At 23.8% G+C, this 27,903-nt stretch overlaps 2 protein-coding genes across 5 annotated transcripts; both read left to right on the forward strand.

The window, feature by feature from the left end:
- Positions 1–4,977: 4,977 nt before the first annotated feature.
- Positions 4,978–11,463, forward strand: LOC129609679 (pupal cuticle protein Edg-78E). Of its 2 annotated transcripts, XM_055521774.1 has the most exons (4): positions 4,978–5,187; positions 10,215–10,459; positions 10,533–10,918; positions 11,157–11,463. In XM_055521774.1, the coding sequence occupies exons 1-4, from the start codon at positions 5,176–5,178 to the stop codon at positions 11,165–11,167; spliced, it is 654 nt and encodes a 217-aa protein (XP_055377749.1). In that variant the 5' UTR covers positions 4,978–5,175; the 3' UTR covers positions 11,168–11,463. The 2 variants fall into 2 exon arrangements, with proteins under 2 accessions (XP_055377749.1, XP_055377748.1); XM_055521773.1 differs by lacking the exon at positions 11,157–11,463 and having other exon boundaries at positions 4,981–5,187; positions 10,533–11,155.
- Positions 11,464–13,187: 1,724 nt separating this feature from the next.
- On the forward strand, positions 13,188–26,103 carry LOC129609729 (early growth response protein 1). 3 transcript variants are annotated; one of them, XM_055521841.1, is made up of 6 exons: positions 13,188–13,299; positions 16,117–16,290; positions 20,918–21,491; positions 21,564–21,673; positions 22,030–22,386; positions 25,208–26,103. In XM_055521841.1, exons 2-6 carry the CDS (start codon positions 16,243–16,245, stop codon positions 25,211–25,213), a joined length of 1,095 nt encoding a protein of 364 aa, XP_055377816.1. In that variant the 5' UTR covers positions 13,188–13,299; positions 16,117–16,242; the 3' UTR covers positions 25,214–26,103. The 3 variants fall into 3 exon arrangements, with proteins under 3 accessions (XP_055377816.1, XP_055377814.1, XP_055377815.1); XM_055521839.1 differs by lacking the exon at positions 13,188–13,299 and adding an exon at positions 14,293–14,901; XM_055521840.1 differs by lacking the exon at positions 13,188–13,299 and adding an exon at positions 14,296–14,901 and having other exon boundaries at positions 16,117–16,275.
- The last annotated feature ends 1,800 nt before the right edge of the window (positions 26,104–27,903 follow it).

Below are 27,903 nucleotides of genomic sequence, written 5' to 3' on the forward strand. Positions count from 1 at the left end.
TGCTAGGTCAAATAAAAAATCAATTTTTAATTGTTTTACATTTCTCTTCTTACTTCTCGTCTTGCAATAATTTCATATTAAATAAGAAAAAAAAATATTATAATATTTTTCATTCATGATTATTTTATAAATTAACCAGCTAAATTTTGTACATTTACTTAAACAAATAAATATTTTAGATGCTTAACGCGAAATTTTATATTATATACGAACCTATATGAAATATTATTCGTAATTAAAAGTTGAATTTCCTTTACTCAAAAATTCTTTATTTATGTTTATTAAATTGTGTTCTACGCAAGACCCCGTTTTAAAACTTATTATTGAAAGTTAGCCCTTTCAAAGAAACTAATTTCTCTGTGAAATCATTTTCAAATCTTTATTAACAAATAAACAGTGTTTTAGAACACAGACTTATTTATCAAACTATATACAATTCATTAAAAAAAATGAAATTGCTACTCATCTCTTTTCATATACAATATTCTTTATGATTTACTTTAAAATATTTCCTATATTGCGTGCAATGCAGTCGATAAAAATGTGTAGGCAAATATAGAATAGCAATATTTTCAAAAAGCATGCTGATTTGATTTTATATTTGAAAATAATGTTTTGTAACCTTTATCATTCTATCTGAACCAAATTTACAACTTGACACTGTGAAACAGCTCAAGTCGACCCAACAACTCAAAAGCGGTGTCAGCGGGCAACGTCAATGCTGTACCTGATAGATTCAACTATACCAAAGAGGACCAGAGAATTACAACAAATATAAAATAACGGTCATAGTCTATTGCTGTTGAACACAGTAAAATTCGAATTTTGTGTTAAAATTCGAATATTGATATTTTATGTAATTGTAAATTTTCTTAAAAATCTACAATTATATAAAAGCAGTGACATATGAACTCTACGATAAAAAAAAAAACTTCATACAAAATTTTTTTAAATTTTAATACAAATACGCGTGTAAGTGTACAAATAATTTGCATTTTGTGTTTTTTTGTTCAAAGAGATTTAATTGCAATTTTTCGAATTTAATTCGAACGGATGCTCTTTACACTTTATAGATAGCAATTATATAGAATTTATTAACACAAAATTCTATAAAATTTACAATAATAATTTTATTTTGCATGCGTAAAATTTTTTATCTGTAATTAGAACAACAATGGAATTTCAAAGCAAATTTTATACCCTTGAGCATATTATTTTTGTAATAATCAACAAGAATAATATTCAAAATAATTATATATGTTTATGTATATGGCTTCATAAGAATTTGATTTTTAAAACCGGATATCCAAATATACAATTCGTATATAATACATATAACAAACAGGTCGTTTAGAAACAAAATAATTAAAATATTTCATTAAAATTAAATTGATAAATAAAAAAAATTTTTAATTTAAAACATACAACGATAAAATATAATTTTAATTTATTATACAAATTTTGTAACACCTTTGTTAATTTATAGCCAGTATTTGCTATATAATAATAATAAAAATGTAAAATATAACAAAATAAAAATCGAAATTTTGAAATATCTATACCCATTTTAAAAGTGAATTTTATCAAAAAATTATATAATTATATATTACATATATATCTTGTATATACATATATATATTAGTATATATCACTAATGGAATTTTCAACACAACACCCACGATTTCTTCACCCTCTTATACATTTGAATTTAAGCATATAATATTATTACATACACATACATGCACATACATATATTTATATAACCTGTTTTTCTTCCTTTCATATATTGAAAATTCTTTAGAAAATTTTCAATTTTTAGTTTTACTTATAATCAAAATATGAGGAAGTTGGCGAATAAAAGCAAGTAATGTAAAGAAAAAATAGTATGTATTCTAAGTAAAGTTTATGTACATATATTAGTGTATGTATAAATGTGTAAAACTGTATGAGATCAAAAAGCATAAATAAATTATTTTGATTTGATTTTGATTCCTATAAATTCTTTTATACTCTTATTTTTTAAAATTATACTCATTCAAATTCATATTGTTTATTTTATATTACAATAATAATAAAATATGTATAACATTTCTTTGAATTTAATCAAGCGGAACGCAAAAGCTATATATATAAATGTTATTAAAACATTGTCTTAGAGTCAGGTCGATCATATTGTTTTGACTTTTATGCTCTAAAAGAGAAAATATTATAATAAAATTGACGAATAACCCTTGTTTTTGTGCCAACAACTTATACTTCTGATGCTGAAATTCGATTGTATACTATGTATATAAGTATGAAGTTGTATATATCTATTACATTATATTTTAATCGACAAAAAATTAGCAAATATTTTAGAAATAATTCATTTTTACTATAGGATATTTTTTTTATGCTTTAACATAGTTTTTCTTAACCGTGTATTTTACAATTTTAGATGAACAAAATAAATATCAATATAATGGGAATAGCACTATTTAGACTTACTCTTGAAGTTTAATTCAAATTAAAAGCAAATTTTTTTTTAAATAATTCTGTTTAATAATTAGTCTATTTCAAAATTATCAAGATAAAAAATCAAGTACTGTTTAAAGCGGTTTCCCAACAAAATTGGAAAAAGTGCTTATAAAAAGTTTTACTTTATGTCTGTCCTGCCGTCCGTGTATGTGTGTCAATTTAAAAAGCCACTAGATCCTTCAAAATAGAATGTTCAAGTTCTATATACTTGTATAGATACGAATTGATTTTTACAAAAAAAAAAACTATATTTTTAGGTTTTGAAAATGAAAAGATTTACCTACCTCCGCGCCCTTGAAAGTTATAATCTGTCAATATTCTAAAACTGGCCAATTTTTAACATTTTTCTTGATCAGAACCACAACTTACTTTTTTAATTAGTTTTTTAAAAATGTTAACATCTTTTTTTTTTTAGAGAGTAGTAAGTTGCCAGAAGCCTAAAAATTTTAACAGTTTGTAGAGATAAAGAAATGACGTTATTTTGTCGGAACAAATTTTTTTTTTCTACCTCCCTCTCCTTCCAAGTTTTCTTCTCAAAATTGGCAAAATTTCAATTTTCGACGTATTTTTTCCCAGTTTCCAAATCCAAATTTCCATGTACATAAAAGGTAATTTTTGTTCTTACTCCGAAAAGTATGCAATATTTTTTTTCATATTAATATGTTTGAAATAGATAGTTAACCAGCTAGTTTATGTAAAAGGCTACTTTGTAAAAGAAAAATATTTTGCTAAGATCTGTTTAGATCAAGGAATATATGGTACTTTACAGTTGTTCGATCCGAATTGTTGTTTTTCATTGTAAGTTTTTATTTTCAATTGAATATTTTACAAAGAAATGCAAAATATTTATACATTAGTTTTTTTAACCAAAAAATTATTTTTTCTTTAAAATTATTGTTTTTATAACTTCTCTCACGTAGTTAAAAGAGTATTTTACCGAATTAATTTTGATTATGCAATTATACTTTAAAAAACAAACATACAATTTGTGACTCTTGTTTGCATATAGCCCATTATATATTATTGAAATTCACAATAGTTATTAAACTTTCTCTATATCTACCATAATGAGGAAATCATCTATGAAAAAGAAAATTCCGGAAAACTATTTTTAAAATTGATTTGTTTTCAATTACTGTACATCAATTATTTTTTCCTCAATTGCGTATGTCTAGAAAATTTCTGATAGAAAAAAGAATAAGAGAACTAATTATTTTGACTCTGTCTTACTTTTTAAATAATCATAATTACAAGTTACATATTTACAAGACTTAGATACTATATAAACAAATAAAATTGATAATTTTTTACCATTATTATTCAGAACTGCTACTTTAAAAATTCTTGTTAAAGAGACTCGGAAGAAATGAAGGTTATTCAGTATTCATTCGGAAGAAATGAAGGAAGGACAGTATTCCTCCCTTTTTTCAATTACAAAACTGAATATGGATGGGAACTCGTAAAAACTCAAATTTTAATAATTATGCTCAGTTAATTTTAATATTATGCAAAATTTGAAAATTGGAAAAATCTCACTGTTTGAGCGCTTTTTTCTTTTAAACTATAATTCTTATCAATTTCTGTACATAATTTCTTATCAATTACATTCGTTTTCCTTACAAATTTCATTATAAACTTTTTTTTATTAATTGTACTTTAGAGAAGAATTTACTTCTATTTTTTTACTTTTTTGTAAAAGTTTTGCAAGCAAACACCCTACATATATGTATATTTTCACCCTATTTACAAGTAACGCGCGGTGGGTTTTGAAAATTTAATGCAAATGTTAAAATTATGGAATACCTGCAATTATATTACAAACCGAAAAGCAGTAACATTACACCCATATTAGAAACTTTTAATAAAAAAAAAATTATCTGTTGTAAATGTAGCATTCCTAAAATTCTTCCAAACTGAAATTTTTTTGTAACAAACAAGAAAATAAAAATAAAGTAAAACAATTCGACTGGGTAGTAGAGCAGGTCGTTGTCGTCATAATAGAGAATTACCTTGAATGCACAAGTAACGAACGAAAATTATTATACAGAGAGTAAAAAAAACACCAGAATATTATAGCATAATTTAATAAAAGACCATTACTTTTTTTTAACTTTATGAAAAAAAACAGATTTGAATAATTGCGCGGTAAATATAGATTTGAACACTCCAAACAATTTAATTTTTTTTTTCTTATTATCTTATTATACATAAGTACACATACTTACATATTATTTCTTACATATTTTTTTTTTTTTTTGTTTTTTTTTACTTCTTATTATCACTACCTATAATATGATATACAACAGGTAAGTCTGGATTAATATATTAATATAAAAATGCATGTAATATTATTTTTTATTATTTCTAAAAAGAAAATAATTCAAGAAACGGGGATATCAAGGTTTACCAGTGTATCTGATATAAAAGCGCTAAATAATATTTAATGGTGTACAGTCTGAACCAATTTCTTCGTCAGGAAGAAATATTTCCGTGAAATTTTGCGATATAAGAAATATTTATAATTTGTAAAGGCTAAAAAAATTTATTAATTAAGTTGAAATAAGAAAAAAAAAATTTTTTTTTTCTTATAATTTTTGTGTGTGTTTTATTTTTTCATTTTTTTTAGCAGTTTAACAAATTATTCCTAATTATATAATCATGTTTCAATACGTAAGTTAAATATACTTAAATATTTTAATAAATTAGTGATAAAATGCATAAATTTTTATTTCTAAATGCTTATTATAAGTATAGTGAAAGAATATATTGATTGTGTTTTTCTTATTTTAATTTTGTGCTACTTAAATTGGATTATGTGTTTTTTAAATTGAACTTTTAATAAAAGCACAATAAACATTACATATGTACATATATACATATATAGATAATTATGAGAATAATTATTTTTGAATAATTAAGCTTGTTGATTTGGTATTTAGTTTTACTTAAAATTTACAAGACAAAATTGTACGTACTTAAGTGCATATAACAATTACAAACAAGTGATTTTAATTTAATTACCAAAATTTATTATTAAATTTAATATCTTATCAAAATTTAGATTGATTACTTAAAATTTAAATGTTACAAATTGGTTTCGCTGAAACAACATAGAGTATTGTCAAATTTAAATCAAGCGTGCAATTTTCATTCAAATTGCTTTTTGCGATAATGATAAAGAATTGTTTTTCTAAAAATTATAATTTATACATATACATAATGTATATTATTTATTATAATTGACCCCTTATAAAATTGCAATAATTTAGATTATAATTGAGATTTCTTATACAAAGCTCTCATAAAATATTTACTGCACCCTTCTCTTTGTCTGTATAAATTAAATTGCTCTTTTATATTAATTTTTTTTTTTGAATTTCTATTTTTCTTTTTTGGCTAAATTTTTTTCTGTGTAAATTTATTATTATTTCAAAATGATCAGGCGTTTAATCTCATCTCAATAACATGATATTAAAAAAATAAAAAAGTGCAAAACAAATAATAATAAATTTATTTTTTAGTTTTAATCTCATTTCAATCAAAAAAAAAATTTTTAATTTAACCATGAGATTTTAGTACAATCTTATAATGAATTTTTAACTAAAACGTAAGGTGCTTTTGTTTTAAAATTTTGTACTTGTAAAGAAACTATAAGATTACGTAATATTTACTCAGGTACATTATTGCAAACGCCTACAATATAAAGAAAATTAATAGTTTTAACTTTTGTTTTCGTTATTTCGTTCCCCATTATGTTAAAAGTACTGTTATTTAATACTATTAAAAACAGAGTTAGAAATAATTACAAAATTTTTAAAAAGTCAAAGTACAATTAGTTAAGTATTTAATTTTTAGGAAATTATTGAGGATTTTTTATTATTTTAAGATTTATAAATAATTTTGTCCTACTCATAGCAGCGAAATATATCGGAATACAAAAATATGCACTTATGTCTATGTACAATATATTATGAAATATATTGCAAATGAATTTTAATTTTTTAAAATTAAGTAATACAAGAAGAATAGTTTTTGCTAAAGAACTACAAAAACCATCTTTTATAACTTGGACTCTCGCAACTTCAGAATCATACTATTTACATTTCCAACATTAATTTTTATTGTTTACATCAAATATTAGTTTATTATGTGACAAATATAACAAAAAGATTAATTTGGAATAATTACGACATTATCGTATTTAAGGAACCAAAATAAATAAGCAAGATCTAAACCAAGCTATTGTAAACTCTATATTTAAAATTTTAAAGCTATTATAACTATGTACATACAAATATACATTTCCTTATGAATATACAAATGCCATTTATTATAGTCAACAAAATTGACACTCAAAAAATAACTTGTAAAATAATTTTGTCAAAAACAATGCCAAAACACAAAAAAAAATTCTATTATTAAATTATTTTTCTTAAGGCGTTAATTACGGTAGAACAATGCATCACGTTGGCAAACTGCATTTTCAACCTTGATCATCAAGTTTTACTGTTTTTTTTATCTTCTGTAAACTTTTATTATTATACTGTTTTATATACATAAAGATTACAATACGTGTACATACATATAATATGCACTTACATATATATATAGATAAACATAAATTATGAGTTCAAGAAAACAAGAAATAGAGGAATAAAAAAAAGAGGATGAAATACCAGTTTTTGTTGTTCAAGGCCACTTCCTTATTTTATTGAAAGTAAAAATAAGCTCAATTAATTGTAACACTAAAAGCATTAAAGATAAAAATGTGCATTATATGTATATACTGTTATAAAAAAAATGCGTTTATATAACAAATTTAATTTCAAATATAATTTACACGATTTCATATATGCTTGCATATTGCGTGCACATAAATGTGGGAATATCAAAAATGCAAAATGGTGCAATAAATTATAATTTCAAGTAAATAATTTTACAGTTAATTAATTGTATATCAAGGCCGATTTTGATTACTTTATTTGACTTGTACGCTCATGTAATTTTAATTTGATTTTAATGTATATTTGTTTTTAATTAACATTGTTGAAAGCTTTGCAAAATAAACGCATTTTTTTATGTTTTAAATTCAAGAAACTTTCATTTTACATATATAACTTAAAATTCTTTTCTAATCTTAAAAAATTCCTGTGTATATCTCGTTAGAATGTTATACATTAACTCAAATACAGCCATGTTGCAAATTCTATATTAGTATATTTTTGGATATTATAAATTGTGGAGTTATTATTTTACTTCTATATGCATAAATAAGTGCATTTTGTATTTTTTGTTTTAGTATAACAACAGGTTCCTAATATTAGTTCCGATGTCGCGGGTGGTTCAGAATGTATAAGAAATTTTATCTCATAAAATCATAAATTTTTCAATAATGTTTTTCCTTTTATGGAATACATATTTTAAATTCAATAAAAATATTTCAATTATTTATTGCTTTTAAATACAAATTTCATTTACTCGCTATATTAACCTCTATATAATAATTTCAAAATTACAATATCAAAATAACTTGCATGACTGAACATTGGCATGATCTATATTTATTTTTTATTATTATTATTATTTTAATACAAATTTTTTAATTCTGTTATAATACTTGCATATTATTTAATTTTTAATACAAAGATTTTTCAAAATCTATTATGTGTTATATTTGCATAATATGCACTTGTACTAATATGACCATACATATACTTTATATGTAACACTAAGAAACACATATAATAATAATTTATTGATTTAAATTGTAATTTCATAATTTTTATCGTAATATCTTTTAAATTCTGGTTTATTTTATAATTGTATAATTAATATACATTTAACATACATATGTATATACTTACACCATACAATATGCATTAACATTTTTATTATTTTTCTATATATATTTTTATTAAACAAATTCATACAAGAAATAACAAAAATCTAGAATATAAAATTATCAACTGAAAGTTAAGTATTGTTAGACAATGCAATTTATTTATTGTAAACCCATTTGCAAGCACATAATGTGGTACACGATTATTTTTAGTAAGTGTATATTAATAGTTATATTTGTTATACTTTTTATTGGTATTGGAATGTGGGAAAGAAACAGTTAATTAAATGATTTGATTAATTTGTATAATGTATATTTAGACTATTATTGTAACAGACATGCAGGCAGGCATGCAGCCATAAGTGTTAAAAAAGTAAAAGGAAATTTATTTTAAATAAAAATGTTATTTCTTTGTTCTTATAACGGGCATATATAAAACCGGTTTCCGGTTTAATAATTATAATTTTATTCTCTTTTTAAATATTTATTTTTTCTTCACAGAAAGTTGAACTATAGGTTTAAACAAAGGATTTTCATATTATGGTTTATAGTTGAAAAAAAATAATATAAATATCTTGTATAAGAATTTGATTGAATACCATTTATCAGGGTGCCACCTATAATTAATTAATTAAATTAAAATTAATATTAGGTATAATGAAATTTTAAATGTTCTTATGAATTTAATATAGGGCAATTCATTTAATATTAATTTTCATTTAATTGTTAATTCATACAAGTAGCACATACTGAGCAAGCAGTATTCAAAGACCTGCATTTATAAATATATATTATGTATATATATTATGCATCAGTTTAATTTTCTAAATTTTTTGGTATTTTTAAAGTATAATGCAAGAGCAATTTAAAAAAAAAATTTACAAAAAAGCCAAATTGAAATTGGCGATTTAAATTTGCTCAATTTTTTCGACAATATAAAAGGTACACAACACATTTGTTACCTATATACTTGTACATACATACATACTATTGTTTCATAAGCATATGCAATATATACTTTGATAAAAAAAAATTTCAAACAAGTTTTTCATTATTCTTTTATAAAAAATACAACAACACACAAAAAAAATAGAAATAAAAACCACCAATGACGGATTATTTAAATCGATTTCGTAATTTAATTCTTCAAGTAACTTAATACAATTACTAAAACTTTCGTACTCACAATAATGTTGTAATGATTAAATAGATTTCTTTTATGCCACAAAATAAGTACAAGCAATTGTACACCTTATCTACCCATTTATTTAAAGTTAAAAAATTGAGTAAAATTAAAAAAAAAAAACAAAGAGAAAATTGAAAAATAAAACGCGTCAATTGCTTTTTAGATTATTTTCAATGCTTATTGCTAAAAATTTTGTGATTTGTGATTTTTATTTCAGTGATTTTTACTTCATTTACGCATAATTGTAAAATTAAAATAAAATTAAAATTTCTTAAATTGTTTTCACTTACATAATTTCTTGTATATTTTTGGATAAAGGCATTAGTTCTGTGTACTTATAAGTTATTTTCTTGGAAATGGTTCACTTTTTAAAGAAATCATAACAAAAACGCGAATAGCTTTAATGAAATTAAAATTTCGTAATACTTTATGCCACTTTTCTTGAAAATTAATAAAAGAAAAACTTGTTTAGAAATCTTGAATATTTCAACAGTTTCTTAAAAGATAATGGGATGTGCTTTTCATTTAGGATGAAGTAAAGTTTTGTTTACTCTCTCTCTCTTGTTTAGAATATATTGAATTATTTTATAATTGTTTGTAGCTATATACATATATAAATTTTTATTTACTTTATAAATTTAATTAAAAAACTTAATTTTTTATCTTTTGCAGGTCATTTTATCAGTTTTAATCGCAACAGTCACGTGTCAATATAATCCAAATTCAAGGACAGCTGCTATTATTAGTGAACAAAGATATTTATCAGGTGATGGTAAATTTGGTGCTGCATATACACAAGAAGATGGCATTAATTTTAAAGAAGAAACTGATGCCGATGGCACACGTCATGGTTCATACAGTTATGTAGATCCCAGTGGTCAAAGAAGAACAGTATCATATACAGCTGGAAGATTCGGGTAAATATAATTTTTATAATACAAAAATATATTGATATTATATTAAAGAATTTTTTTATAAAATATAATATAGATTCCAAGCATCCGGTGATCATTTACCAGTACCACCACCAGCACCACCACAGCCCGTTCCAACACCTGGATATCAACCAAATCCAAGATATCAACCTCCATCTGGACCAGCACAAGGTTTTAGCGGTGATTATGATAGTGAAGGTCAATATGATCCACGTTATAATGATCCAAATTTTGAAGGAAATAAATTACCACAATCTCATGCTGCTCCACCACCACCACCACCACCAGTAAACATTCATTATCAATCTACACCAGCACCAAACTATAATTATCAACATAATACACCACAATATAATCATTATCAACCACCAGCACCACAACAACAACAATATCAACAACATTATGAAACAACACCAAATCCACACAGATTCTTACCACCCGGTAAATTACAATTAAATAGAACTCCAGATGGTTTTAGTTATAGTTTCAACAAATTATAAGTAAAATTTTAATTATTTAAAATAAAAAAAAAAAACAAATTTTTTTTTATTCGTAATTTTTAAACGTTCAATTGTCAATATTATTTAAATTTATTAATTTTATCATTATTTTATCAAAATTTTTGTTTCTTATATAATTTTCTAGTTTTATGAATAAAATAAAAATTTTTAATTTATAGTTACATTTTGAGAAATTTAAGTCAATCTAAAACCATATCAAAGCATAATCGATTTTAAAGTACTGAGTTCGTGAATTTATACAAACATACAATTTAATAATATAACAATGACAAAATCAAGCGTGGTGCCAAACAAATCTGGATAAAGAGGACATGAACATAAAATCATTTTAATTGAAGTTTTGTGATAATATTTTTATAAATAAGTAGCTGTCGATAAGAAAAAAAAAATCAAAAATGAATTACTTTAAAAAAAATATTAATAAAGTTTTACGAAATAAATTTATTATGACTAAAAACAATATAATGATGTTTTATTTACTTAGCCCACTTCAATTAAATTCGAAATAGCATATAATGCGAAAAAGCACATAATACTATCGTATATAAAGTATATACTCGTAGTAGCATCCATTTTTTCCCTTTTGTATACGGCAGTGTTTCTAAAACAACTTTCCATTTATTTCGGTCAATGTTTTTCTAATAAAAAATTGTAATTAAATTTTCTAAGAAACCTAATTAATCGTATTTTAATTAATTATTATTGTAATTACGAGTACTATTATAAATATTTACTTAGAAAAATATCCATCTGTTGGATAATGTTAGGTGAACCGAAAGAGTACCAAATATTTTTATTAAAATTTAATTTAAAAATTATTGTATTAAAACCGCTTTTGCGATATTTATATAACTCTTCAAATTATGTGGGAGCTCTGATAAGAACTTATGCAACTTCAAAATATTGGTCATAATAGTACACTTGTTTATGCTAAATTTCGGAAATTTAGTTTTATATACGTAATACTTATTGAGGAAAAAAACATTTTTACGTACCTTCTCTACCGTTTCGAATTTTTTCCCTTCAATGTGATAAAAATAAATTTTTTTTTAAATTTTTTTATACGAGTATAATGAAACATTTTTTAAATTCATCAAACATTACAATGATAAAATGGCTACCGAAATCAAGCGTTATCTTAGCATTGTTTTACTTCACGTCAAGTTGTAGTAGTCTAATACTTTAACAGTTTGTAGATTAATTTGATCGGAACTTTACTTTTCTTAGCTTTCAGCTTTTCGATTGTTAAATATTAATTTAATTAACAGTCGATTCGACTAATATATTAACACTTCTTTGAATTTTCATTCATTTTCCTGAAAATATGCAATTTTTTTCATTTTTCATAATAACAGTCTTATCATGTATGTCGCTTTTTCATCTCCCTAATTTTTCTATTTGAAATCAGAAATTTTCAATTTTTTAAAAATATTTCATTTTTCCAATAAAATTATTAATTTTTTCATTCAAAAACCAAGTTAATTAAGTTTTATATACGAGTACATTTTAGAAAAGATAAGATACGCATTACGAAAAATCATTAACCCTCTACTAACTAGGCAAGTAGAAAAAAAAACAGTGAGGTACACAATCACTCCTGAAATTCTGTTATACGCATTTGAAATAATTTATGTAATTGTATATATGATTGTTTTTTAAAACAGAAATATTCTAATTTGTTGAAGGGAAAAGTGCTACTCTGCAAACCATTGATTTGACCTATATTTATTTCGTTTTGAGAACCGTTAGAAGAATAAGTAAAAGAAATATTATTATTCTACATAATACAATTATAATATAATAAAATATGGCGATTAATTAGGTTCCTCTGTTGTAACAGAAATTTATGAATTTTCTTTAACATTTATTAAATTTTTTTAATACGAGTATAACTAAAAAAGTTTATCATTACAACAAATGACAATTTTATTTTCACACTCTTTCTAAATGTCAAATTGAATTAAAATTTTCAATTTATATTTATATAAGTACTTAAAATCCTTTTACACAATTTAATGTGAATACATGCTATCATAAGTACATGCATACATACATATATACATACATAAATAACTGTAAACTTTATTTTAAAGACATACCGCATAATTATTAAACGTCAAATTTGGAAAAACAAAACAAGAAAAAAAACCAAGTAGAAGAGAACAGTAGAAAAAGAGAAGAAAAGGTTATTTACATATTTGTCAAAAAAAAAAAAGAAAAAACATAAGATACGACTCTGGTGAATACTCGGAATTTTGGCTCTTAAGAATTATCAAGAAATTTACAATAAAATCATAAAAAGTAAGAATGACATATAAATTTCTATTATTTATTAATTTATTTATTTAAAAAGAAAATCATTTAAGTGCCATTAATTTCTTAAATATTTTTATTTTTTATTAAAAGAAAAATTATCTACATTTTTACTTATATATCTTACTATACGATTATTCTCTGATTATTTTTTTTTTTATATACGTATATGGTAAAATTTCATATGAAAGTTTGTTTGTTTATATTTTGACATTTCTATTAAAGTTAACTTATATGACTACATAAAATATTAGAAAAATTCCAATGTATACACGATGCGAGAGTTTTCATTTCAAAATCTCTTGTATTCAAAATCTTCTATATATACTTAATAAAAAAGCTTGAATTTTTTTTTTGGACTTGCGCACGATTTTCTACAACCTTTTTTACATTCCATTATACATACACCACAAGAAACCCCTTTAATATTAGAAACAAACAAAAAAATTAAAATTTTTACTATTATTATAATTTAAAATTTTACTTTTAATATAAAAATTAATTTAATATTTTAATTGCAATTAAAAAAAAATTAATTAAATATCAATTGTGAATTCCAATCCAATATAAAATTGAAAAGAGTGTATTAAGTTGAGCATTGATAGTAACACTGTAGATTTTCTGTGAAAAAAAAATTTTTTTTTTTTTGTAAATATAAGTAGAACGAAGAGTGGGCTAAATTTTTTAATCATAAAGAAAATTTTAAGAAGAAGAGATTTTTGGAGTTTTGTTTTTCTTTTTGTATAAACTTTGAAAACATTCAATACTTAATTGCAATAAACAAGTTATAATTTTATTTTCCCTCGAATTTATTTAAAAATTCATACATATATAGTGAATTTTATTTGTGATTTTAAATTTATATATTTCAATAAGTCTATATAGATATAGATTTATATAGCATTATTATTGATTTTTCCCAAATATAACAAAATATTTGAAATTTTATCTTTAAAGAATTGTATGTGTTGATATGAATGTCGGTTATTTGAAAACAAATGTATAAATGTATGTTATTTTTAAATATTAACTTCTGTTTATAAATTAATAAACAAATTAAATTGATAACCTTAAAAATTCATAAATTACATATAGTTATAAAATATACACACAAGATCAAAATATGAGTTGAAATTAGTGAAAATCATATATTGTATATGAGTATATAACAGTATAATATTAAATATGTAAAGTAATTTGTGTATAAAGATATAGATAAGGTGTACCTATATACATAAATATAAATATTAGAAAAGCGTATAGTTAAAATTATCAAAAAACGGAAAAAAAATTTTCAAATGTATATAAAGTAAGAATATTATGACTGACGAAATGTTGAATTCAACGAATTCTGTAGCAGATCATCATCATCAACAACAACAACAGCAACAACAACAACAACAACAACAGCAGCAACAACAACAACAACAACATCAAAATAACAATAATGATGAGTTAAATTTTACAACTTTTATGGATTTATGTAGATTCTGTTCAATTAAGAATGGTCCTAATAAAATACATCTTTTTGATAAAGAAGCTGAACAAAGAAATTTACTATATAAAATTAGAACTTTATTACAAGCTAATGTAAGTTTCTGTATGCATACATACATACATGCATATTCGATACGCAAATATTTTATAAACATGTTGCTTTTTCGTAATAATTTTATTATGTAGTATATATAGTTATATATTATGTTGTTAACTCCTTAACCCAACTTTAATCCAACTATGTATATAAAAGAAAATTACGATTTATGAGAAAATTATTTTATATTCATTGAATGAGATCAAAATAAATACAATCGAATTCAATATACATTTGAGAATTCTTATAGGTATTCAATTGGAAAAAGGCTAAACAGTTAAAGTATTATACTAAAGTGCACACGATATATCACTTAATGTTATGGTGGAAAATAAATTTTTAATTTACAATAAATTAAAGAAATGAATTTAAATACATGAAATTTTTATTACATATTCCATAATTGGTAAAGTATAACAATTACATTCAACTCTGCAAAATTATTTCTTTAAATATTTACAATTTTTTTTTTCTATAAATGATAACAAGATTACGAGTATAAGTAACAATAAAATTTTAGGCGGAAATGGTATAAAAATTTGTAAATAAATTTTCACATGTGAGAAAATTGTAAATAATGTGTACAGACTGTTGAAGGTCACGTTAACAAGTTTGTCTACGATTGATAAAATTCTGTAGAATATTAGGGTTGAGATGCAATAAAATATTAAGAAATGAAAAGAAAACAAAATATTTCAAGAGCAAAAGGCAAATTAGGATTAAAAAGTCGCTTTAAATTTTAATAATTCTACATTTTTTTTTACTTACATATAAAAAATTTAATTTTATAATTCAGTATAACACTCTTGCTATATTCAGCCCACAAATATTAAATTATAAATTTAGAAAACACATTACTATTAGTAAGATATTTTGAAAATTGAATTGTGGGAAAATTTACAAAATATTTTATATAGGATAGAAAAATTAATTAAAGAATTTTTGAATCACATATAGAGTGAATAAATGACATTAAAGACAGTGATAATTGATAATTTAAGTTTATTTACAATTTTTAAATTATACTCCTGGTACTCTTTATACGCAAGCCCTTTTTCAAAAAGTTTTCGATATAAACAATTTTTTAAAATCTAGTATTCAAACAATTTAAAGAAAATATACAATTTTAATTATATTTCAAAATGTGTAACAACTAATTTAATTCTTATATTCTACTTGTAATTTTTACAATTTTATTTTATTATTTTTAGATTGCAAAAGACGACTTCTTGCCAAAGAAAATTTGTGAACGTTGTATAATTAAATTAGACCAACTTTTTGATTGGAAGAACACCTGTGTACAAGTAGATAATTCACTGAGAAGCTATGCAGAGTCTATGCGAACGGTAACTGCAACAATAAACTTTCAGGTAACGCAAACACAGGTGAGATAATTATATAAGGCCAATTTTAGTTAATGAAAAAAATAAATCAAAACAATATAGTAAATAGATGGTACGTAGCAAATTTTGAATGATTTTTTTCATATTTAAATTTAAAATTACGAAAAAAAATTTATGAAAGTAAGATTTCCCGAATTTTCATTAAAATTTGTTTAAATTATTTTCGCTCGAATTATTATACTCCAAACAATTTTGTAATACAAGTATCACCTCACTTGAAATAAAAATTTGTCATAACTTAATTTTAATTTTAAAAGTAATTCAGAAACTTTATCAAAGAACCAGAAAAATGCAAAAATTCTTGTATGCATATTTATGTAATGTTGACTCATTTATATTTAACAGTTTATTGAATATTTAATTGCGCCATCTTTTGGTCAATATTTAACAATCTTTGATTTACTTTCCCATTATAACAAACTAAGTAAAATCATTTTTCGAATATTGACGCAAAAACTGATATACAAATATTATCAAAGACACGAACCCATATTTAAATTTTCTATATTGTTATTACAGTTATAGTATAACAAATAGTTTAAATTGTTATATGGATACTTTTAGAATTATTATTCTTAAGCAAAAAAATATTATTAACCAACAGCTTGTTATTGCTGATATTTACGAAGTCAAGTTACCAGAAGCGTTTGACAAAAAAAAATTTTTCAGTAAATGACAAAATTTTTGTTACAAAATATTAGTTTCGTTTTTGGATGTTTAATTACGCAAGAATATTTATTTTATGTGGCTGGGATTATTTATATGCCATCTAATTAGAATAATGTTAATAAACTATAAAAAAATCTAAAATCTATGGAGTTCTTAAATGCTTAACGCAATTAATCGAAAGACTTAATAGGGCCTCTATCGAGGTACAAGGTACACAACACAATTTTTAAAAATAATCTAATTTCTAAAAACACTAAACCTCATTTAACGTATAAGATATATTATCGAATAAGATCAAATTGAATTTATATAATACTTCATACCTTTCCGTGAAAACTGTGTTAAAGATTAACAAATTATTATTAAAATCGAGTTCTCATAACTTAAGAAAGCGTTTTAATAACAAAGAATATCACAGGAATATTTTTACAATATAGGCTATAGACTATATTATGATATAAATGAAACATGATACTTTTTAAGTCAGAACAACTTTAAAATCAATTCGATTGATGTATATACAAGGGTAACGTAACACTTTAATAAAAACGCGGATCTTTTAAACCGCCTACCAGTATTCCTATTTAAACTTCATAAAATCCCGGTAGCTTCATACCGTGTATAGATAAATCTTATTATTTATATTATAAGAGGTGTGGACAATATAGTTAGGATTTTTTTTGCTCAAACATATTACGTAAAATACGATACTTTATTAATCGCGTAAAAGAAATGTTTGAAGATGAAGCAACAATATTGGATCTGGTTACATCATTTTTATATTCTTTTTGCGAATCATTTTATTGTTAAAAGATTTTTTTTCAAAAACTTCAATTTTAATTAAAAAAAATTGTATTTTCATTTTATTTATGTAGATTTTCCGAAAAAAAAAATCAATTTTAAATTTACGCAATGTTGAAGTTACTGAAAAATTGACTGTACCAGATAAACTAGATAACAGCTCTATAAAATAATAATGAACGAGATAACATTAGTTTTTCTATAAGTGAAAACAAATTTTCAATTGCTATCTTCTACTTGTATATCCGTCAAAGCACATCCTTTTTATAAAGTGCAAAAAATGAAGTGAAATAATTAGTAAAAAATAAAATAGGGAAAAAAGTTTAAGCAGGCAACTATAGGATTTTTGTCTTTACGCATTTCAGGTATAAACGTATTATATATAATTTTCTATTTATACAAAATCAAGAGGACTTCAATAACATTGTACGAAATTTTGAAGAATATGAAAAGGGTTAAAGAGAACTCTTCAAATCTCTCTAAAATTTATTTACAAGAGCAGAAGAAAATATACGAGTGCTACACTAATAAGTAAATCGTATAGTTTAACTCAATTTTTTTTTATTGCGTTTCAAATGGTAATTCATTTAAGTAAATTATTGCAATAAATCATAAGCAATTGTGAAATAAATAATAATAACAATAAATAATTAGCAAATATTATTAAGGAAATAATAAAAGTCTTGTTAAAATTAAGGTCTCTTTTTTTTCAAAGACAAACTCCAAAACTCAATATTTATATTAAAGCCAAATAAAATTAAATTAAACAGTTCTAATATAATGAAATGCAAGCTATCAAATGATTATTTTAGAAATTTATATGGAAATAATCAAAATATATAATTATTTTAATATATTAACTTAATAAGTTTGTATAGAATTCGTATAAAATAAGAGAATCCAAGAAAAGGTTGATCCTGATATTAAAATGATCAATTTAAACTACCTCATTTTTGAAATTAATTAAAAGTTATTATAAACTTTGAATGAAAATTTGTACACAATCTTTCTTTCAAAGTAGTAACTCATATATGGCATAGTTTGAACACAAACTCAAATATTTTTATATAAAAGGGTACAAAGATTTAAAGTCACCAATTTTATAATTGACATATGCTGTTGTTCAGTGTTGACGTTCGCTAAATTATATTTTAAACATTATTTTTTAAAAATTTCATATGAATTTGAATTGTATAATGCATATGTATGTGTGTATGTATGTATATATACATATATATGTATGTGATTATTAAATTTGTCTTTTTAAACTGAAATCTCATTGTTTATGATTTATAGGGTAAATTTAATGCTGATTATATTTTATTTTTGCAATGGAGTATGGAATTTGTTCGTAATATACAGGGTGATTCAGCGATGAATACAATATTATATTAAATATACCATTATTTTGATTATAAAGAATCTAAACTTAATAAAACTTTTATTTAGAAATATGTAGGTGTAAAATCACAACGATTTCCGAGACACATTTTAAAAATATTTGGCCAAATTTTTACTTGATTCCAAAAAAAATTTAACATTTTCATGGGCGCTATTTCAATGAGAAATAATAAAATTCGAAAAATTATTTCTTAAATTATAATTTTTTTGTTGTTTTGAAACCGGAACTGTTTCCAAGCCACAGAAACTTTAAGAAAATTTGGGCGAAATTTTAACATACTTAAGCTTTCTTGCTTATAACTTCCGTTCCAAAAAAGATAGAAGTTTCAAACAAATAGTTTTTAAAAGAGCTTTAAGAGAACAGGGGGTTATTTGGTTTTACATTTTTTTATCAGAAATACAATCATTCGAACTTTAGAAAAATTCTAATTTCTTCATCTTTTATTTTTTTACTTTTATTGTCCCGACAATTTCTCATGAATTTTTTTGAAACTTTCAAAATTCTCTTTACAGAATTTCGCCCAGCTGCTTAAGCTTTAATTTAAGTTGTTAGGCGTTAAAAAATCTGGTATACGGCTCATAATTTGTTAGTTACTCACCCTGTATATGTGCAAGTACTCAAGAAATATGTGTATAATGCGAAGGTCCTTAAATATGCATCACTGAACAAAAATTTTGATTTTTAAAATTAACTAATTTTTTTTTAAGTAAAATGACAAAATTTTAAAAATATTGTAAAAAAATTCACAATTTTTTCTCAAAAATATTTAAAATATGTATATTTAACATTATTAAATATTCTATGTGTCTTCATTATATCGGCAGATATATAAAATAAAGCAATAAACTTACACTTACATTTTTAAGAAGCAATATGTATAAGGAAGCAGAAAAATAAAGTGCTAATGAGAGAATATCTTATATATAACATAAATTAGATGTCCTATATTCCAGAGCCGGTTCATTGTTTTCATACTTACTCATGAAACTATAAAATTTATTTACTAAAGACTATACCCACAGCAAAATTCATTTATTTCAGTGAGAATAAAATTCAAAACACATAAAGTCTAATTGAGTGTGTGAGGAGAAGAAATTCTTAATACACCATGTTGAAACTAATTATGTAATAATTGAAGATTAATACGGTATGAACAAGAACAGAGTAGGTTATTCTTAGAATTCGTTGCAAAAGATCAGCCTTATAACACCGTTAACTGGCATTTTTGTAAGACTAAATCAGGATATTCAAAATATGACTACATGGTGAAATCTAGTATATATACTCGTTATTGTAGAACTACATACCACACTCTTGAAACCACTGTTATAAGAATTTCGTTTAAAGCTGAAACACAATTATGCAATCGCAAATGACAACTATGCAATACAATTGAATGTTTTGTTTTAAACATAATTTGATTTCTATTTTTACTTCAATTTCGCTAGTTTATGAAAATGTTCACTAATAAAGATAAATATTGCTTAAATAATGTTAAGTGACATGTTTCATCACATACCTAATACATATGGGGAAAAAGCCTTTTGAAGCCTACGAAAACAATAATTCACCGCTTGAAATTTTATCACTGTTACAAAAATAAATATTCTATGTAGTTGTAAATAAACCTTACTAAAAAATGGAATATCTCATCTCTCAATTAACACAAAAACGGATTGGGAATCCGATTTCTTTTTTCTTAAATATATTATAATATAACTTTGGTTTTTTTTTTAGGACGGCACAGTAAACATGGACAAAATGACAGTGGCACAGAAAAATTCTTATTTAGAGGCACATATGGCTGTTCAACAGCATATGACTCAAGCTTCTATGCAATATAAACAACAACAACAAAATGATGGCCCAAGAAATGACATGCAAGATTCAAATAGTACTAACCAACAGTCCTCACTCCAACAACAAGGAAATAACCAACGGCAATCTAATAATAATAATAATCCACAACAAAATCAAGCTCTGCCAACAACAACAGTAACACCAAATGAACCTCATAATTATGTAAATGCAATAAAAGTGCCTCAAGTTAGTTCGTCCAGTTCTGGAGGAGCTGAGAGTACATTTACAGTTCCAGATGATGTCGGTATGGGTTTCGAAGGTGGAGTCAGAGTCTTACAAAGTCTAGGATCATGGTCACCTGAAATACCATATAATATACCTAGGCCAAATTTAATACCTTTTACAGAACCATATGTTGAAGGTGGTTCAATGCATCCTGCTAGTCGTTTAAAAGCATTACAACAAGTACAACAAGCATCCTGCGGTATTAGGAAGACAAATACATCTAAAAGTATATATAATTTTTAATATTTATACAAATATATACGTACATGTATGTATTGAATTAATTGATTTTTTTTAGCAACACATAAAGCTTTTGAATGCTCTGTTTGTGGAAAGGGATTAGCTCGGAAAGATAAACTTACAATCCATATGAGAATACACACAGGAGAAAAGCCGTATATTTGTGAGGTCGGTATAAGCATTTCCTTTGAATGTAATCTTTTATATGATAGTTTTAAATATGAATGTTTTAAATGACGCAATTATTGAATATGAGAGATACGAATTCTATTAAATTCTCAAACGAAATCTCCAAAATTTTAATTTTTAATATACTTTTATACTTTAAACTTTATAATCCAAACTACTAAATGTAAGGAATAGAGTAGGATAAAATCTGTTTTCACCTTTTCTGTAGTTAAACTTATTAGTACAACATATTAAGGATATTTGATCATAAATAGCATAAATTTGTTACAATAATCACGATTACATTGCGAATAATTCCAAAAAGTTTTTCTAATTAAAATTTTTATATGTTTTAGGTTTGTAATAAAGCTTTTGCTCGCCGTGATAAATTAGTCATACATATGAATAAATTTAAACATGTGACGCCAACAAATATCGCTCCATTAGGCAAAAGATTTAATAATCTGGTTAAAAAGAAAGAACCAGATGATGATAACAAAAATTCATTAGATCAAATACAACATCATTCGGCACAACATAATATTGCTGTAGGAAATCCAAGTAATCAACATCCTCAATCGAGTACAGCAATTCCTGGCATAATAATTCCACATCATCATGAACCACCTCAATTATCTTGGACATGTGAATTATGTGGTCGAATGTTTTCAACCAGAGACGAATGGTCATTACATGCAAAGAGTCATTTAGAGGTTTGTAAAAATAAAAATTTAAATAACGTCTAACGTGCTAGACTCGATAAATTCGTCATATTAATAATTCACTTTGCAATTCAGTTTTTTACCTATAATCGTACACTAAATCTGTTTTATAACATCATTTATTTTAAATGGAAATTGTTTATTCTTGAATTAACTCCATTTTCACAAAGGTATACTGATTGCATCTTTTAGAAAAAAAAAACTGAATCAAAAAATGACTAAACAGGAAATGAAGGCAGTATTGTTAAACATTTTCAAAAACCAATGCTTAATTGAAGCAAAAATGTAGGAGTGATTAAAACGTAAAATGAAATTACGTCACGAAAAATGAAGCAGGGTAAATTCAGAGTAAATTTAAATTTAAAAGTAGGGTTAGACCAAAGCCACTCTCAATTTTTTGTATTCTTTTTTTTGTAGTATAGCTTCATCATTATAGAAATTTCCTGGTGTGATTGAGGAATTCTTTAAAAATAAAAATTCGATATATTCGTACATATGCCTGTATACCTTCCATTTGAACAATAAAAGTCATATCGATGTTCATTTAAAGGCGCTTTCAATAATATTTAAACGACTTCTATAATTTTTACACGAGCATATCAAATTTCTGTGCTCTTTTAATTTCAATTACTTAAATATTATTATTTCATTACCTATACTATAATCACTTAGTATATATGAAATAATTCTCAAGAAATAAGGGGTCTTAAGAAAACTTATTTTTAACAATAAAATATAAGGGAAATATTTGTTTCAATCAATCTGTTGATTCATTCTTGTTATTCTTTGTGTGATAAAATTTTAGTGTACCTTATTTAATATTTGTGTAAAAAATTATTAAGGCTTTCAATTAATTCAGTAAATGTATGTTAATTTAATATAGTTTGAAATTGAATTATATTTCATTCCACCAAAATTCTATTCAAATCATGCACTTTGATTGGGTTTCTTTTATTCAAAATTACATAGATCAATACAAACTTGCAATAATAAATGCAACAAGCAAAAGAAATGAAAAAGTGAATTGGTGAGCATTTGCTGAAATGACCGATTTTTGGAAAAGTAGAAAAATTTTATACTAGAAAGACTGCTAGGATACGTCCAATGCGTTTATTGCCGCAATTCGTGCGAATATGTGTTTCATAAAATAATGCTTTGTGTGAAAGTTTACTTCACATAATTTGTGAAAGCTTACTTTCATACATTTTCTTAGATAATTTTCTTATCTAAGAAAATGTATGAAAGTAAGCATTGACATAATTGCATTTTACAATAATGATTTTAGTGTTAAAGCTGAGTAAACAACATTTTTGTTTTTTGCTTTTTTGGAGCATTTTGGGGGACGCATAAATTTCGAAAATTAAAAGAGGTTCTTGAGCATCCATAAATCAAATAGCTACATTACTAAAATAAATTTATAGTTTTTTACAAATAGCAAATATTTTTACCGAACATAATTTTTAGTAGCCAATGTGCGTCAGTTTGATTAAGTTAATTAATATTATCAATTTATTATTTTCAAATAAATATTAATAAAACAATTTGCAAATTAGAAGCAAATAATGAAATAGAAAAAAATTTTGTTCTATAACATTTAAAACATATTTGCTCTGAAATTTACTCACATTTTTCTTATTCCAGAAGAAGTAATTTTTGCAACATATGAATAAAGTAAATCCGTTAACAAAAAAAGCGGCGTTACTAATGTTTTTGCTCCCTTAAACAGTTATATACATTATACATTTTATTAAGCTTAAACTGCTAAGTGGATCGTAATAATTACATAAACTATACGATGTAACTGTTGTTTGGGAGAAGTTATTAGTATTTTAAAGCGATTTTCAAATAGTTCATACGTTTTTTTTCTTATTCTTAAAATTCTGGAACATACATATAAAAAACGAATATCTCAGAGATAAAATTATTAATAAAACTTGACTAATATCACTTATGTTAATCCCTAAAATCATAGAATTAGGTTTAGAAAAAAATTATATTTTTACATAATATTCTCCATTTAGATCTAATTAATCTATAGAAAATTATGACCACAACAATAATATACATGCATGCTGCTTAAATCATACTGTTACCAATTAATAACTGAAAAAATTGCTTTATTGTTTGTTACGTTATTCACTTAGATATACCATATTCCATATATGCACCCTAAAAGTTATTCAACATAACAAAAATACATGTACAGTAGAGGATTAAAAATTTTACATACCATCTGCTAAATAAAGAAAATTTTTTTTTTTTTAATTTTTTATACTTAAATTTTACTGTGCGAATAATTTTTTTTTTTTTGAAAATGAATATGAAAATTATTGAAAAGTATAAATAAATCAATGCCAAAATTAACGTTTATAATACATCTTGAGCATTTCCAAAAACAATAATTTTTATGAAATTTAATGAAAGAAAGAATTCAAGTCCTTACTAAATCATTAGTAGCAAGCACTCGTGTAGAAATCTAAAAATATAAAATTGACAAATTTCAAATTTATGTTATACTAAATCTTGTTTGTTGACATATGGAATTTCGTTTATCTTAACAATTCAACCATTCGCCGGGTTCCCCAAACTTTTTCCCCCAAAATATTTAAAGAAACACAGTATTTTTTTATACTGCGACTTCGATCGTGCTCATCTTCGATCGTGCTTAAAATAATTTAACATGATTTTACTTTAAATCAGGTACATATATATTTAAATAGCTATAGTGCTAAGCCTTTAACACACTAACAACTCTTCAAAATTTGCTCTCACATTATTCAACTTTATAATTATTTTTTTTTTTCAATTTTAGTATTGACATCAGGAAAGGGCCAGTATTGAATCAATTACTATACCAACATTTCCAATTTCTTTGGAAACAAATACATCATTAACGGATCATCATAAACCTATACATAAGAATATTAATAATATTAGCAGTAATAATAACAATAATAATAATAATATTAATAACAATAATACCAAAAATAACAGTAATAGCAATAATAACAATAATAATAATAATAACAGTAATGATTCGGTAGCTCAAAATAAAACAAAAAAATTAAACAGTAATAATCGTTATCGAAAAGAAAAATCTTTAAATAATAACAACAGTAACGATAATAACAACAACAATAATAATAATAATAATAATAATATGATTTCTAATCTTCCACATTCACAAGCACAGCTGCAGCACATTCTAAGAACTGAAGATTCAATTATCGATCAGCAATCATCATCAATTTATATATCACCTTCAACAAATGGATCTTCTGTTACGGCACATGTAGGTCAACTCAATAATTCATCATAAAAATAAACAGTTAAATCCTACAATCTAAAATAATTTGTATACCAATTTTTAAAATTATAATTGTTACATTTGTTTATTTATTTTGTTATAACAGTTAATTGTATAAAAAAAATCCGGGTTATTTGCTCACTATTTTTAATAATTGATTTCTATTGTAATTTACGAGTATATTCAAATTTCTGTTTTTCTGACAACGCAATTTGTTATTTTTGTTATCATTATTATATGCTATTATATATAAAATTATTATTATATATACTCTATAATGATTAATTTAAAAAATGAAATTATATTATATATACTTACATAAAATAATATAGGTATATAAAAATATATAGTATGTATAGATATAGATGTAAACTTTATAAGTTAAGCGACAAATTAAATTGTACTGCAGCCATATGAGAACTAAATATCCTTAAAATAAATATACAATACTTGTAGTAAAAAAAAAAAAAAACATCTTTCTTTAGAATTTTTTAATCCCTATTTCAAATACATTTCTAAAATTTGTAAAATTTTTACGAAAAACATGCTTATTATTTTCACTTTAAACCGCCCTGCCGTCTCACTATTTGTTCGTGCACAAAATATTTACAATTAATAAGAATAGAAGCTTATATTTTGTACGGAAATATGATCTTGATGAAAATATTTTTTCTCCACTATACAAGCAGGGGACTTCAAAATCGTGAATGTGAAAATTATTTTTGACTTACTGGTTGCGAACCATAGATAATTTGTAAATTCTATTAATACAGGAAAATGCTGACTTATTTTGTCAATAATAACCAATCGCTAGGGCGTTAAATGAACTATTTGTTTGATTAACAGCTCAAACCCGTTTTTTGCTCCTTGTTTGAGTAAACACAAGCAGTTCATGCAAAGAAAAATATTAACACTTTATAAATTTTTTATTTTACTTCGGTTTTACACAACTGGGAGCTTCTTTATATGATATAGTAGATATGTTTCTTGCGTCATTGGGTTTACAAGGTATAGGTGAGGAGCCTATACCGTAAACGATTTATAAACATTTAGAAAAAATTTACTTGATTAGAATTCAATTTCAATGATTTTTCTCTGACTTCAACTCATAATTCAAAAATTATTCAAATTTAATAAAACTTTTTGGTCACTTAACTTTTCAAAATATTTAGTGCCCAAAACTTGTGATTAAGGAAGAATATTGTTTCAAAATTATTACTTTAAATTTTTGTTCTCCCAAATTTATGCAATATGAATGGTATTAAGATATTTACTCCAAACGAAAACCGTTTTCATTATTTTTCACTAAAGTTTTGACTTAATGTGTTTAATGAAATAAAGTGTTGATTTTATTATTCTTGTATTTATATTTATTTTTATACTAAGTAGAAGGTGTTCATTACTTGAATTTTTTAATTGCCTCATTGTATCAATTCACAAAATTTATAATAAATTAAAAAATCACTAATGTTCTTTATATTGAAGACCTGAAATTAGAAAATTATGTAGAGCATCTCTAAGTATTTATTACGTATTTGTCAAAACTTGAAATCGAAAATTTTCAAAATTTGTGTTTGTACTCATCGGGTGTTATTCTCCCCTTCAAGGTAATTTTGAAGTAGCTTAAAATTATTTACTGGGCACTTTTGCAATAGAATCAATAAAACATCCGTCAATTGATTATACTTACCGTTTATGCATGTAACCAAAGAACTTTTACGATATACGCTTAGATATAATTAAATACTATGTATTATAAAAATATTTCGTAGATAAAAAATGTTCTCTTACACACGTACAAACAACGTTTCACTTCCTTTCTTTCTTCTTCGTAAAATAACTTTAAAATAATTATTTTATTGTTCTATTATTTAAACTTTTCATTATTATTTTAATAATAATTTTTCAATTTTTTTTTTTTAATGTCAAAATAAAGTCTTTCTGATTGTATGGGCAGGTATCATCAGTATTCAATTAGCCATCATTTAGAAGATTTTAAAAAATTCAATTTTTTTTTCTTTTAACTTTCAAAAGAATATTTCCAAAGTATAAAGGTAAAAAAAAAGGAGAATAAAAGAAAAAACTTAGAAAAGCAAGGATAATTATTAAAATGTGGTTTATGGAATTATGTTCAATTCTGTAACATTAACATATATACATACATACATCTGTATATCGGCATGTATACACTGACATACTAT

The sequence above is a fragment of the Condylostylus longicornis genome, unplaced genomic scaffold, assembly GCF_029603195.1.
Source record: "Condylostylus longicornis isolate FDR11 unplaced genomic scaffold, ASM2960319v2 ptg000040l, whole genome shotgun sequence".
In the NCBI taxonomy this organism is placed as follows: Eukaryota; Metazoa; Arthropoda; class Insecta; order Diptera; family Dolichopodidae; genus Condylostylus; species Condylostylus longicornis.

Excerpts from the sequence above, each read along its gene's own strand:
- LOC129609679 (XM_055521773.1), top strand. Across the intron at positions 10,460-10,532 it reads TATACAGCTGGAAGATTCGG|ATTCCAAGCATCCGGTGATC; the intron begins GTAAATATAATT and ends AATATAATATAG.
- LOC129609729 (XM_055521839.1), top strand. The coding sequence starts at position 14,632 with ATGACTGACGAAATGTTGAATTCAACGAATTCTGTAGCAGATCATCAT. Across the intron at positions 16,291-20,917 it reads TTCAGGTAACGCAAACACAG|GACGGCACAGTAAACATGGA; the intron begins GTGAGATAATTA and ends TTTTTTTTTTAG. Across the intron at positions 21,492-21,563 it reads GAAGACAAATACATCTAAAA|CAACACATAAAGCTTTTGAA; the intron begins GTATATATAATT and ends GATTTTTTTTAG.